We start from the raw sequence: 15,410 nt of genomic DNA, 5'->3' as shown, positions 1-15,410 counted from the left end.
TAGTTTTGGAACTTGTTACTCAACTTTTAGATTATTGACGGTAGCTTCCTAATTACCCTTCTTGCCTCCAATGTTGATATTTCTGTTGTGTGCTAATGTGTGATCTTTCTGTAAGTTTAGTCTAGTCAGACCTTGTTAATTTTATTGTGTTTAACACTGTCAAATATATCTATGTAATTCTGTTGAAATTTTTCTTAGTTTTATTTATCTTTGGCATATACCAAATTTAATTCTTTTCCCACTGTAATTTTTTCCCCAGAATTCTAGGAAACCCTATTTTTGTACTTGAGTAGGGATAGTTCCATTTAACTGGTTGTTTCTTGTTTTTCTGTACATAGAATTGAATTGAAAATACTGTTAAGTACATGGTATACTATCATTGTCACTCTGTGCAAGGTCCTATATTTTATTTTTCATTCTCCCGTCTCTATCCCATCTCTTCTCCTACTATAATCAACTCCTGTTCTTTTCCTTTCTTTTCTTTTCTTTTCTTTTCTTTTCTTTTCTTTTCTTTCACTTCATTTCATTTCATTCATTTATTTATTTAGAGAGAGAGCTAGAGCAGGGGAGGGGCAGAGGGAGGAGAGAGAATCTTAAGCAGTCTCCACGCCCAGCGCGGCACCAGGCTCGATCCCACAACTCTGGGATCATCACCTGAGCTGGAATCAAGAGTCAGACACTCAACTGACTGAGCCACCTAGGTGCCCTCTCATTCTGATTTCTTGAGTATAGATCCTTTCAGCCCCTATTTTAATCTAAATATCTTTATTATATACTTGTACCCATGAAAATATTGTTTGGGTATGGTTTAGTCTCATTCCTCTTAAAAATGTTATGTTTCTGCTTAGCTATATGTAGACCCAGTTCATTGCTTTTGACCAGATATTCTCAATACTGTATATGTACACACCATGTGTTACTTATGTATACATAGTATGCCCCTATTTGCTTCCACAACAGTGTCCTCCTTTGACACTATATGAAACCTTTCCTATGGTATATAATCAATCAAGAAAGGAACTGCTGGTGTAGGAAGTATACATACTTAATACCACTACTCCAGATTGCTTTAGAAAATGTACCAGTTTATACTGTTATTAATAGTACATGAGGTTACCATTCCTTTACGTCTGTCACCAGTTTAAATGAGAACCTTTCGATAATGTTAAATGTTAATCTTTAAAGATACTGGAAACAAAAATAGAAGGGAAGAGTGAGAGGGTAGAAGTCTATTGATTTCTTTATGTAGAAAAACTTTTGTAGCCAGATTTTTATTTATAAATTCAGGTTTTACGCTGTGTTGCTAATGACAGAATAAACCCTCTGCATGTGAGAGACAGAGCTGTAATGTAATGACTTCAGATCCCATCCGGTTCATTTGTTCAACAATGAGCATTCATAACAATCTTTTCAATTACAGAGTGTTGTCGACAAGGTAGAATGTACATTAAGGGAGAAGAAGACATTTTTAGGGTGTCGTAATAACATCAATCTTGAATAATTAAAATAATACTTGGAGTATAATATGAATATTTAAGAAACATTTGAGTATATTCGTATGCCTGATGTAATAGTACTTTTAACAAAACAGTATTTGGGGCCAAGTGGAAATAAATTAGCGGATATGTGAAATAGCAAGAAAGACCAACCATTTGGGAGAAAAATACTATGCATTGATTTCTGGTTTTAGCGTTTCTTAGTTCTTGGACCATGAATGTTAAGGAGAAGAAAAATGATTATAGACAACGAATATTAAGATATGGTTCTTGAAGTCAAGATGCAGTGACTATAAATAACTTTATAATGTTCAGAAAAATGGCACTTTGAGAAGTTGATTTAAAAAGATTGGTAAGTAGTTTACTTTGATGGAAAACCCCCACATGTAATGATATTTGATCATGTTACTGTAATCTTATAACTGAACAGACAGGAAGGGACCAAGAGTTACTTTCTGACTTCCAAGCTCAGCAGTTTGTTAAATTCTGCATAGCTGTTTCTCCAAACAAGGTGAAGATGAGTTTAAAGTGTGAGAACTAACAAGTTTAGCGTGAATTGCTTGAGATCATGTAGATGGGAGATACTCACTTGTAGGTTTACAAGAAGGTTTATAATTTCTTGGAGCTTGGCATCTGGAGCTGCCAAGAAACTCGAAAGTAATTCCTGAAAGGGCATTCTTTTTCACTGCTGTATCTTGGAGACTATACCTGTGCCAAGCACAGGAACCTCCCCCAAAGTGCCAAGAAATCCCCTCAAATCTAGAATTAGTAATTTGAGTAATTTTTAAAATAAACTTGGGTTGCTGACAAAAAAGTTAATTTCTAGATTTCATTTGTCAGACGATCGAAAGAGTCGAATGTGTTAATATGACAAGGGATTTTAAGCAAAATATAGTGTGGCTGATTAGAATGTGCTCTCAGAGTGTACCCAATTTAAATGAAAGGAAGTGTTGTTTCAGTTTGCTTTAATGCACTATAACTTCATGTGAGATTATTGGGCATAAGGCCATCAAGAATGCACCGGTGGTCAAAGTTTATTAGTCTGCCGTAGCAAATGACAGTGGACGTCTGGGAACTGTGAGGTATCTCAGCAAGAGGGAGTGGGCAAGGGCTTCGGAGGGTTTGGGCTTGGGCTGCATGGTCTTAAGGAAAGACTGGGGGAGTAGATCAGCTCTGGATTGGATACTCTCATGAAATGGGGTCTGTTTGGTAATTGGGTATCTCAGCATTCTCTTCAAGAGTAGGAGTGAAGCAAAGCTGGGACTCACTGGTAAGAGAACAGTAATCACTCATAAAAGGGCCATTTTAGTCATTCTGCAGCTGTGCTGTTGCCTTAGGCAAACTTTATTTCCTGTGTGCCTTTGTACTGGCATTGCCTCTAATCTGTTAGGTATATCACAGTCTGATTATCAGCGGAGTTTATTTTCGCTGTTCTCAGCCCCTCATTTTGGCCAAATTCAGCCATTCAGGACACTGTTCTGTAAAATCCAGATCTTCGCTCTTGCCAGAATTCCATTGATCAGGAGGCTGTTCAGAGAACCTCAGTTGTTGGACTGAAGTGAGTTCTTTATGTATACTTTTTGTTGTTGTCAGGTTAGTTGTTGAATCATCCAAAGCAAAAATGGCCGTGCACATGTAGGACTCTGGAGTCATTTGAGCACTGCAGTATGGCACATGCTGAGATTAACAGGTTTTGTAATCTGTTTCTAAGCAAAGAGCCAAGTCCCAAGTGTGGTTTTGGTGTAGACAGAAACTTTGCTAGGTTTGACATCACAGGGGCTCCCTGTTCTGTTTACTATTTTGAGTTGACTATTTCAGGAGTTGCTTAGTAGTTGAGTGTGATTGCCCAGGAACTAGAGTGAGCGGAGTTGCACCCAAAAGAAAGTGGCTAAAATCTCAGTAATTAGCTTGTTTGCATTATTTTAGTGAAATCATGAGCAAATTGTAGCCAGGTATTGGATTCATACAAGGAGTGATTAGGATTATAAAGAGCAATATTAAGGGTATTGTTATTAGACATAGCAGATGTCTATTAATAATTCAGAAATTTAAACCAGCATAGAGGATAGAAAAGAGCTGTGGAATGAGAGCATGCAGATTTAAGCCTGACAGTCTTTGGTTCTTGCCATTTAGATCTTGTTCCATGGGCCCTGGGTGGAAGCTGTCTCATTCTCTAGGATCATCTTCTGGAGGATTCTTAGGAATCCTCAATTTGAGGTCTCTGGCTGGGACGGTCTTCCAGTAATTTGAGGATGTGTTGTCATGTCACGGTAATTGAGAGCTGTGCATCCAAGGAGTTCTGCTGTTGTAGTTGTCAACAGAGTATGGCAAGGTCATTTCCATGGGGGTTCAAGTGCAGTCTTTCCCTAATGATGCTTCAAAAATAGCCAGTCACCTAATCTGAGAGCGTATAGAGCTGATTAAGTATCTAGCCAGGGAAGATAAGGTTGAACAGCTCTGGAAAATTAGGCTAACCAGAATTTTTAGAATGGGAGAAAGCAGCTCCTCTGTTGATGTGTATATAATACACAAGGATGTAAGGCTTTAGTCAGTGGTTACCCAAGGAGTTAGAACATATTGTGAACAGTGAGGACTTGAACCAATCTGCAAGGCTTCTTGATTTCTACCATCAAGTGTGTTATGTTCGTTCTTAATTGACTAGGATACTGAAACCTAGAAACAAAAATATTGAAACAGTCATTGTACCAGTTTTTCTCTAAGAACATGAGTCTGCCTCTTCTCAGCTCAATGTACATAAATCACCAAACATATGTATATATGTGTATATATGTATATGTACACATATATATACACACACACATACACACACATATGTATATGCACATTAATACATTTTATTTGCATTTAATGTATAACGGCTGAACTCCTTTAATTTGTCAAATAAATCAATTTGGAGAGTTTTTAAAATAAGAAATCCAAAGGTACGTTAAGTGTAAAAGACATCCGCTTTATTATTTTGATTTTGGGACCTAAATTCACAAAAGGCAAAATCAGATGATAATAATATGTGAACTTTAGTCGTGGTATCCAAAGGTAAAAAGTAGTTCCTAAGCCATATTTGAAAATACTAATTGCAGTAAGAACAATAATTATTAGGACCTTTAATCTTTTTAAATAGATTTTATTAAAAATGATTTAAAATATGTCTAAGGCCCAAGGATGTATCTTTAAGAGCATTCTGTCCCAAACTGGAAACACTAAGGTTATTAAAAATACCAAATACTTAAGCAAGTTAGGGGGCTGAATTCACATCTCTGTAGCATTCGGCCGGGGCAGCTCATTGTCGTGCACAATCGCTGAGATTCGTGCTGTGGTCTAACATATCCTCCCAGACCTTTTCCCTCGGTAGCCGTCATACTGCAGCACAACAGTGACGGTTGCTTATGATCTGCTTACAGATTATTGCATAATAAACATAATTACATCTTCAGGTTAACACATTACGCTTCATGTAATTCACAATTTTTACTACGTAACTAACAGTGATCGGCTCAGCTGTTTCTTTCTTTCTTTTTTGCTTCTCCCGTAAAGCATGACTTTTTCCATGAAGGAAGTACTGTACTGATTTACATTCTGGCTCAAGCTCCTTGATCTGGCTGACGACTCTGTAATGTTTTTCTGTCATTGCAGCTGACAATGTAGTTCTCCAGAGCAGGCTCTTACACCCCAAACAACTTCTCTTGACGCTGTAATCAATACCTCATGATTTTACGTAGTGCAGTTAGGCCAGAGCTTCTGGCTTCTAAAACCGCTGTTGAGAAGTCCACAGGTATCCTGATTCCTGATTCTTTTTTTAAAATTTATTTTTATTGAGATATAATTCACATATAGCATTGTGTAAGTTTAAGTTGTACAACTTGTCGACTGATAAATTTGTATATTGTAATATGACTACCACTGTAGTGTAGCTAACACTTTTTTTCCCCCTAGTGGGAACAATTAAGATACAGTCTCTTAGCAACTTTGAAGTTTATAATATAGTATTGTTATCTGTAATCACTATCCTGTTCATTAAACATCTCCCTGTGCCCCTCGCCCCAGGTAGTCACCATTCTACTTTCTGTTTTTACGAGTTCAGGGATTCCACATATAAGTGATATCGTACGGTATTTTCTTTATGGGATTTATCTCACTTAGCTTAATGTCCTCAGGTTCATCCGTGTTGTCACAAATGGCAGGATTTTCTTCTTTCTCGTGGCCAATATTGATCCTTTCTAAATGGCCCATTACCTGTCTCCACCGGAAGCTTGTAAAATCCGCTCATCTCCACTTTTCTGAAAGATGTAGGTATTGTGTCTTGATGTGGGTCTGTTTTCAGCTATTTGTGGTGGGAACTCATTGGACCCTTTCAGTTTTAGAAACCCTGTCATTCAGTTTGGGAAGTTGCCTTGAATCACTTCTTTTCTCTGTTCTTTCTTTCTTAACTGCTAATTACTTGTATATTGGATTTCACGGACTGGTTGTCTAATTTTTCTGGTTTTCTTTCACATTTCTTATTTTATTCTATTTTCTAGAAATATCTCTTCAGCTTTATCTTCCACTCAACCAGTTCTACTTCCAGAGTTATCTCGTACTGTCAGTTCTCTGATCTTGGAGGATTTTGCTGGATGCATCTCTTGGGTCTTGTTCATCAGTTAGTGTTTGTCCACTTACTTTCTAGTTTCCAAAGTTTTATGCTGCCTCCTCTCCATTTCTCATCCATGTGAGTTAATATTTTTAAAAAATTTCTTTGCCATTTTTTAGTAGGGTTTTAGGAAGGAAGTGAAATTTCATATGTGTGTTCATTACTCTTTTGTACCAAAACACTGCTCGTTTTTTTTACCCGCTCCTTTACGGCCATTTTCTATTACTGGCTTTACTCTTTCGTCATGGTTCCATTCTCTTCCTTTCGGCTTCCTCATGTAACACACTTTCCCTCAGCTTTCTTTATTATTTTTAATGTAGTATTTTGTCATACTTACGTTTTTTTACTCTCCCTGAAGTGAAGCGCATATACTCTGTGTACCCCTCTTTGGACACAGATGACACAGCTGACCCCCTCCCATCTTCCCTCTGCCTGTTTCTAAAATCTCATCCATCCTCAGGACTGTGAGCATGTTTCATGATGTTAAACTGCTGCTGCTACTCTCTGCTATTCTCTGAGCATGTCACACCTTCCCCATCTTCTGTATTTTTGTACGTATCGTTCCCACTTTCTGGAACGTCTGCTCTTGCTACTGATTTCTCTCCACAGCCCCTCCCTCCTTTCCTCACCAACTTCTGAAATCTTGAAAATCTCTGCTTAGGTAGCCTCTTTCTGAAGCTTTCTTTCATCTTGCTTCAACCCTTCAAGTTGTAGTTGGTCCCTTCTATTTATAGCACTTAAAACACTATATTGCAATTATTTATTTATGCAGGCTGACTACTTTAACCGGATCATGACCGAAACTGGGGAACAAATCCTTTTCCTCTCCAATGTGCCTTTTTACTAAAAAGTGACTGTGTGGATGGATATATAAATAAATGTGCTCTGTAAACCACAAAGTGCTGTTATATTATGACGGTAATTCAATGATTTTCAAGAGGAGGTTGCCTTTTTGATTATCAAACATCTAAAGTTTTTCTATTCTCCCATTTCACCTTTCTTGCTCATCACTTACCTTTATAAAATATAACACATATAATTACTTGGGATGGGGGAGAGAACTGTTTGCAGATTAGAATTTTTCAGTTCATTGAGAAGACATTTGCATATGGCAGCTTGGCCATTTACATACGAGAGAAATTCAGGGCTGTTGTTAAGGAGGTGAATGGGTAAGTCTTGGGTTTAATTTATTTTCTTTCCCACCACTCTCTTGCTCCTTAGAGTGCCCAGATCTAGGATGCTATCCTCAAATAGTACCTATAACAATCCCTTGTACTCACTCCTGGGTTAACCATCTGGTTAAACCAGTACCGTGTATGTGAAAGTGTCTAGCAGACGTATTCTAGTCCTGACGTCATTTTATTTTTGCATCCCCCTCTTCAACTTCATGTTTTTAATTCTTTCACACATCATTCAGACATAGTGAACATTGAGTGTAGGTACACTTAATGTATTTTTAAAATAATGAGTGCCCGTGGGGCTTTACTAGAAAGTATGTTATAAAGCCGATTGTCATAAGACAGATCTTTTTTTCAGAAAAATAATGTTGGAATTGGGATTTTTTTTTCCCCCACAGCTAAGGATTTGGTGTAAATATATTGCAATCACGAAGATAAAGCTACGTATGTTTTAATAATTTGAGATAATAAAGTAGTAAATGTACTTAAATGAATAGATTTTATTCAACCAAACCTCCTTTCATCCTTTCAAATCTTGAACTCTACCACCTTTGCCCGTGCTTTTATTTTTTAGGTTTATTTATTTGGAGAGGGAGTGGGGGAGGGGGAGAGAGAGAGGGAGAGAGAATCCTAGGTAGTCTCCGTGCTGGGAGCATGGAGCCAGATGCGGGGCTTGAACTCAGGAACCGTGAGATCATGATCTAAGCCGAAGTCCGGAGTCGGGACGCTCCACTGACTGAGCCGCCTAGGTGCCCTCCTCTTACTTTTAGTATATGACCTAATTTCCAACATCAGGAAGATTCGAAGCCATCAGGTGAGAACTCTCCCTGAAAGTGTTTCTCCTTCTAGCCTTGTTTAATTTCTCCTCAGCATTTTCGTCTTTGCTCTCTTAACTTTTACCTGCCTCTCCCTCTTCCGTCAGCAGCTCCTTCGCTCTGGATTCTTCCTGGCCGTACTTAACCTATTCAGTTCTCTTCCCTCTTAAAATGATAGTAACTCTGTAAGCTTGCGCATCAGTCCAGCTACCGGTGTGCTTTCTCCCTCTCAGATGTCTCCGTTTGTCATCTTAGTTTGCTTGTGCCCCATTCGTCGCCAGCTGCTGCACTGCGGACTCTGCCATTACATCACCTCAACTGTTGTCGCCCGGTCTGCTCTCTGGTGACTTCATCGTTGCTAAGTTCAGCGAACGCTTCTTCACCTCGCTAGTCTCCTCCGCAGCTTTCGCTACTATTTCCTATTCTACCCTTTTTGAAACTTTTTTTTTTTTTTTTTTTGACCTCTCTGGCGTCACTTGACTCCCATGGCTTTGATTACCGTGTGTGTCCTAATTATAGTAAACGCGTGTCTTCAGCTTTCTCTCGAGCTTTAGACTTGTTGACTCAGCTTGCCATCCTCACTCTGGTATCTCGGATGTACCGCACACTCGACCTACACGAAACGGAGCTGGCTTCTTCTGCCCTCGGTCCTTTTCCTCCCGTTTCTTATTTCAGTCGGTGATGTTGCTGGTAACCTGCTGCCTCGGCACAAGTCATTATCTTTGGCTCCTCCTCCTTCCTTCTGACCAGTGTCCTGTCACCAAGTGCTACTGGTCCTGCCTCGCCGAGGCGCTCCGGTCCGTGTCCTCTGTATGGAAACCACCGTTGTGCAGCCACCGCCGCCGTCTCTCAGCTGAAGTACTTTAACGCTGTTTACTTTTCAGTGGCTTCTCTGCCTCCTGTTCTTATTTGCTCTCCCAAAGCATTCAGAAGGCAGCCAAAGATACGTTTTCCCAATAAAATAGGATTGATATCTCTTATGAAAGAGATCTTTAACGGAGGGCTTCCTGTTATTCTTGGAGTAGAAAGACTTATGTTCTGGTTCCTGATTGATGTCCTGAGCCTCATCCCCCGTTGTTTACGATGTCTGTTCTCCTCAAATGCTTTTGTCTCGCCTCGTGCATCTTCACGCTGTGTTGCCGTCTTAACTCAAGCCGCGTACACGTACACAAATACACATACCCCCACATCAGCAGTTCTCAAACTCCGGTCTGGGAACCGCTCGTTACCCCCAGAATCCTTTCAGAGAATCCGAAGGTCAACACGATTTTCCTACTAGTGCTGTGATGTCACAGTTGACCCTTGAGTACGTGGGGGTTGGGGGCGCCGACAGCCTACGCGGTCACCACGGTCTACGATGCACATATAACTTTTAGTTCCCTAAGAACTTGACTGCTTAAGCCATAAGATCACATAAACAGCAAATTAAACACATGTTTTTTATGTTACATATGTTATTTCCTGTGTTCTTAACAATAAAGAAAGCTTGAAAAAAGAAAATGTTACTGAAACGAGAAGAGAAAATATATTTACAGTACTGTATTGTATCTGTTGAAAAAAATCTGCATATAAGTGGACCCGTGCACCTCAAACCCATATTGTTCAAGGGTCAGTGGTATTTCCTCTCTCACTGTCTCGTGAGTGTACAGTGGGTTTTTTTCCCAAAGGTGTCATAACGTGACATCATCGCTCTGCTGGCTAACGGATAGGTGCTGTGTATTCTGTTTTTAAAAGTCCCCATTTTTAAAATCGAAGAGGGTAAATACTGATAGATATGACGAGCAAAGCCTCGCAGGTCCTCAGTGATATCCAAGAGGGTAAAGGGGTCCTGAGTCACAACGGTGTGAAAATTGCCACTTAGGCCCCAGTTGAATGGTGTTTCTTCTGAGAAGTCCTTGCTTAGGTCCTCCCCCAGAGTAACCGTTGAGTAACCTCTGCGGTTTGCGCTTGCCCTATCATAGCGCTTAGATTGTACTGCGGTATGTTAGTTACTTCTCTGTCTAGGCCAGCAGACACGGAAAGCTCCATAGAAGAAGGAACTCTGCTGTAACCCCCATACCGAGCACAGTTCTGAATACATAGTAAGTGCTTAGTAAACACATGTTGAGTGAATCTCTTCAAAGGTATTTGGGAGATAGGAGGACTATAACACGTTTGAAATTATAACCGTCTTGTACTTTACTGATGCATTCATTTCTTAATTTTTTTTTGACCCACCGATATCTGAATGGGTTTTAGGAAGCAAGGTTATGTGTGTGTGTGTGTGTGTGTGTGTGTGTGTGTGTGTGTGTGTGTGTTGAGGGTACAGTACACACGCACACGTGTGTATAAAAGGAAATCTATACGTATCATTGCTGAAAGTCTGGAGCTCCATTTCTGAATCTTTGTCTTCCCCAAACCATGGAGGCTTGGACAAGTCTTTTTATTACTTTGAATGTAACTTTCCTCATCAAATAATGGGATTGAACTAGATTATCTAAAAACTTCTTCCTATATGATACTATTTAACACATGTGAAAAGTGGTCTGTGTATCAAATATGTGGCTTATATTTATTTATATTTTATATTACTAAAAATGCACATAAATTTAGTTTTGTCTGTATATTAAAATCACTTTGTTTTTGCAGGAAAGATGATAAGGACTATGCTTTAAAACAAATAGAAGGAACTGGGATCTCTATGTCGGCATGTAGAGAAATAGCAGTAAGTGAAGCTCTTTTTATAATCATTATTATCATTTGACTCATGAATGTCAACTATGTGGTCTCTGAATTGTATTTGTCACATATACACATTAATTGAAAGTTGGTAAATATTTTTCATATTGACCATTTGTAGAAAAATCTATTTCTTTCCTAAGAGAACTAAAGGTGGCATGTAGTTCTAGCAAAAATGTCTGCATAAATTCATTTATTTGGGAGTACGTCAGTCTTAGTTGTTTATATAAATATATATTTTTCTGATAAATGTCACTAAATATTAAGGGTCCAGTTATTATTTCATTGTGTGCAATAAAAGTAAGTTTGTAGGAACCTATATGTTCATTAAAACTAGTATTTCTATTTTAATGAGATTGATGTCATTACATGAACTTAAAATGAGATTGTGTTACTTGATTTTTATTGTATCTGTTCATTTGAATATGTTAAAAATATGCGCTGTTTTCTTTTGGAAACTTAGCTTTCCATATGGCATTAGAATCTCATTTTAATCCCAGAGGAAAATATTCATCTTAATGCACTATTAAATAATTATTCACAGATTTAAACTGAGTTTTACTTTCATGAGATTTACTTCAGTTTTTACTATTGTGGCACTGTGGGTCCAAATTTATCTTTTCTGGCTGTAATCAGAATATTATAGAATATATATTATAATCTTGTTGCTTTTAGCCCTTGTATCTATCCACAGATAATAGGCTATTGTGAGCTAGATATATTAACTTAGATAATTTTACTCATTTAGTAGATTTATACCACTGGGTTTTCATTCATTTGTTGTATGTCATGTTGACAGGAACTAGAGTAGGTAAAAGTAAAGAAACAGAACAGTCAGGGTCCCTGGCCTTGAGTATTTACATGCTGATAAGGAAAGACACTCATATATCTTATAATAATGGTATACCAAGCACAGTGGTAGAACTGTATGGAGAATGGGAAAAGGATCTACATCTAACGGAGAAAATCAAGGAAGGTTCCAGGAAGACATGTAAGAATTACCTCCACGAGGGAAGAGTAGAGGTGAGGTGGAGGGTATGCCATGCTGGAAATTATCTTTCATGTAATTGATAGATTTTTAATGCTCTTGAATCTAGAGGAAGGATATCTGTACATTAACTATCAGTTCTTCCAGCATCTACAGTTCTGTATATTCTAGTTAGTTTTAAAGAATTAAAATCCATTGAACTGTGGTTAGTGATGTTAGATGTCATGATAGAGATTATCTTTGGAGGGGTCAGGGAGTGATGGAAAGTGGAGACAAGGGAACTTTCAGGATTCTAGTAATGTGCTGTTTCTTGTTCTTGTTCTGGGTCTGGTTACGTGGGTTTAGTATGTGAGAACTCACCGAGCTGTGCACTTAACGGGTTTGTGTGCTCTTTCTCTGTGTTTATTAAACTTCAGCAAAATGTTTTGAAAACAACTCATTTTAGGAGCAGACATTCTTCATGTGTATGTTGATAACTGTAAATGAAGTTAAGCTCGGAAAGAAATATGAACACTTATTTTTAACGTATATGATTATGGTTTTTCAACCTAAAGTGAGCACAAATTTTTATTTTTGATGAAATTTACTATTTTTTCCTTTTCGTGACCGTTGTTTTCTGTGCCTGACTGAAGAAATCTTTACCCACGGATTGTGAAGATATTTTCCTGTGTTTCCTTCTAAAAGCTGTATAGTTTTGGTTGTATGCTTTAGTTTGGGTTCTGTTTAATTCATTTTTGTTTGTATACATGTGATGTAAGGTTTGAGCTTCTCCCCTCCCCTTGTAAAAACTTAAATGACTATGTAAGTGTGAACTGTTCTGGGCTCTGTTCCATTCTTACTGATCTCTTTGTCCGCCCTTATGCCATTATGAGGTCACTCTAGCTTTACAGCAAGATTTGAAGTAAGATGGTATAAGGCCACCAGCTTTAGTCCTCTGTTTCAGGATTGTTTGGGCTATTTTAGGTCCTTTTCAGTATCATATGAATGTTTGAATCAGCTCATTTTTATTTCTAAAATATGCATGCTGGGATTATGGTTTGGATCAATTCGGGGAAAACTAATATCTTAATAATATTGCATTCAGTCCATGAAACTCAAAAGATAAACTTGCTGTTTTTTAATATTTTCTTTAATTTTTCTGAATAGTGTTTTGTAGTGTTTTGTAGTTTCTCAATAGTGTTTTGTAGTTTTACCTCTTTTCATCTTTGTATTTTTTTTCTTATTGCACTGACTTGGCTTCCATATAATGTTGAAGAGTAATGAGGACGGACATCTTTGACTTGTTCCCAGTCTTGGGGAAAGTGTTTTCAGTGTTTCACTATTAGATAAAATGCCAGCTATAGGTTTTTATAGATGCTGTCAGTCAGACTTAGGAAGCTCTTTCTAGTTTTTTCATAAGTGGTATTGAATTTTATCAGATGCTTTTTTTCTACGTGTACTGAAATGACCCTATAGTTCTCTTTTATTCTGTTTCATTGGTAGACCGCATTGATTTTTAATGTTTGTCCAATTTTGCATTCTTGAAATAATCCCTGCTTGGTTGTTTATTGCTAGATTTGATTTACTAGTGTGTTGTTAAGGAGTTTTAACTGTATGAGTTTGAAGGATGTTGTTCTATAATTATCTTTTCTGTAATGTCTTTGTCTTTGGTATCAAGATTATGCTGTCTCGTGAAACACATGCAGCATTTCTTCATCCCCTGTATTCTGAGTTTCTGTAAGATTGGTAGTTTTTCTTCTATAAATATTTGATAGAATTCACGAACTAATATTATATCCTTAATAGCATCTAGTATTTGATATTTTGTATTTTTTATGTAGTTTGTCTATTTCACGCAAGTTGTTGATTTATCAGCACCAAGTTGTTCATATTATTCCCGTATCTTTTCATATCTGTAGCTTCTGTAGTGATGTCCTGTTTCAGTGGAGGTTGGTAATTTGTATTTTCTCTCTATATTATCGATCTCTACTCTCTATTATTTTTTTTCCTTCTACTTTTGGCTTACATTTCTTTTTTATCTTCTAGGTCATTGATTTTTATTTATTTATTTTTTATTTATTTATTTTTTAAATTTATTTTTGAGACAGAGACAGAGCATGAACGGGGGAGGGTCAGAGAGAGGGAGACACAGAATCTGAAACAGGCTCCAGGCTCTGAGCTGTCAGCACAGAGCCCGACTCGGGGCTTGAACTCACAGACCGTGAGATCATGACCTGAGCTGAAGTCGGCCGCCCAACCGACTGAGCCACCCAGGCGCCCCGGTCATTGATTTTTAAATGGTTCTTTTCAATAAGCAATTAAAACTGTAAATTTCCCTTTAAGCTGTATTCTACTTGCATTCCATAAGTTTTGTTACATTGTATTTTCATTATCATTTAGTACAGAATATTTTCAATTTTCTTTGTGATTCTTTTCTTTTATTGATGGATTATTTAGAAATATATTGTTTAATTTTTTAAACATGTGTGGAGCAGAATAGAAAACCCAGAAATGAACCCACAAGTGTGTCAGTTAATCTTTGACAAAGGAGAAATGAATTTATAATGGGAAAAAAGACAATCTCTTCAACACACGGTATTGGGGAAACTGGACAGCTATATGCAAAAGAATGAAACTGGACTACTTTCTTAAACAGTACACAAAAATAAACTCAAAATGGAATAAAGGCCTAAATGTAAGACATGAAACCATAGAATCCTTGAAGAGAGCACAGGCAGTCAATTCTCTCACATCATCCATAGCAACACTTTTCTAGATATGCCTCCTGAGGTAAGGGATACAAAAGCAAAAATAAACTGTTGAGACTACATCAAAATAAAAAGGTTCTGCACAGCGAAGGAAACAGTCAACAAAACTAGAAAGCAACCCACTTAATGGGAAAGATATTTGCAAATCAAATATCTAATAAAGGGTTAGTGTCTAAAATATATAAAGAACTGATAAAACTGAACACTCAAAACAAATAACCCAGTTAAAAAATAGGCAGATGACGTGAATAGGCATTTCTCCAAAGAAGACATCCAGATGGCCAATAGACAAAAAAGACGCTCACCATCACTCATTATCAGGGAAATGCAAACCAATACTACAATGAGCTATCACCTTATACCTGCCGGAATGGCTAAAATCAAAAACAGAAGAAACAATATGTGTTGGTGAGGCTGTGGAAAAAAAGGAATCTTCTTGCACCATTGGTGGGAATGCAAACTGGTGTAGCAACTGTGGAAAACCGTATGGAGGTTCCTGAGAAAGTTAGAAATAGAACTACCCTAGGGTCGCCTGGGTGGCTCAGGCGGTTAAGCGTCTGACTTCAGCTCAGATCATGATCTGACAGTTTGTGGGCTCAAGCCCCGCGTCAGGCTCTGTGCTCACAGCTCAGCAGCTGGTCGCTGCTTCGGATTCTATGTCTCCCTCTCTCTCTGCCCCTCCCTCCCTCCCTCTCAAAAATAAACATTAAAAAAAGTTTGTTTCTTTTAATAAAAAAAAAATAGAACTACCCTAGGATCCAGTAATCACACTAACTGGGTATTTACCCCTAAAATGCAGAAACACTTGTTCAAAGGTATACAT

General features: G+C 37.9%; 1 protein-coding gene across 3 annotated transcripts in view; it reads left to right on the top strand.

Moving 5' to 3' along the window:
• Positions 1-15,410, top strand: part of CDK8 (cyclin dependent kinase 8) — a 110,210-nt gene that overhangs the window by 44,073 nt on the left and 50,727 nt on the right. For all 3 annotated transcript variants that reach the window (XM_019447922.2, XM_019447921.2, XM_019447920.2), the window contains exon 2: positions 10,763-10,838. In XM_019447922.2, coding sequence (XP_019303467.1) covers positions 10,763-10,838 — 76 coding nt within the window. The remainder of the gene's footprint in view (positions 1-10,762; positions 10,839-15,410) is intronic.

Source organism: Panthera pardus, unplaced genomic scaffold (genome assembly GCF_024362965.1).
Source record: "Panthera pardus isolate Hobbes unplaced genomic scaffold, ASM2436296v1 HiC_scaffold_1, whole genome shotgun sequence".
Taxonomy (NCBI): Eukaryota; Metazoa; Chordata; class Mammalia; order Carnivora; family Felidae; genus Panthera; species Panthera pardus.
The sequence above is the reverse complement of the archived record's forward strand: the minus strand, read 5'-3'. Positions and strand labels throughout refer to the sequence as shown.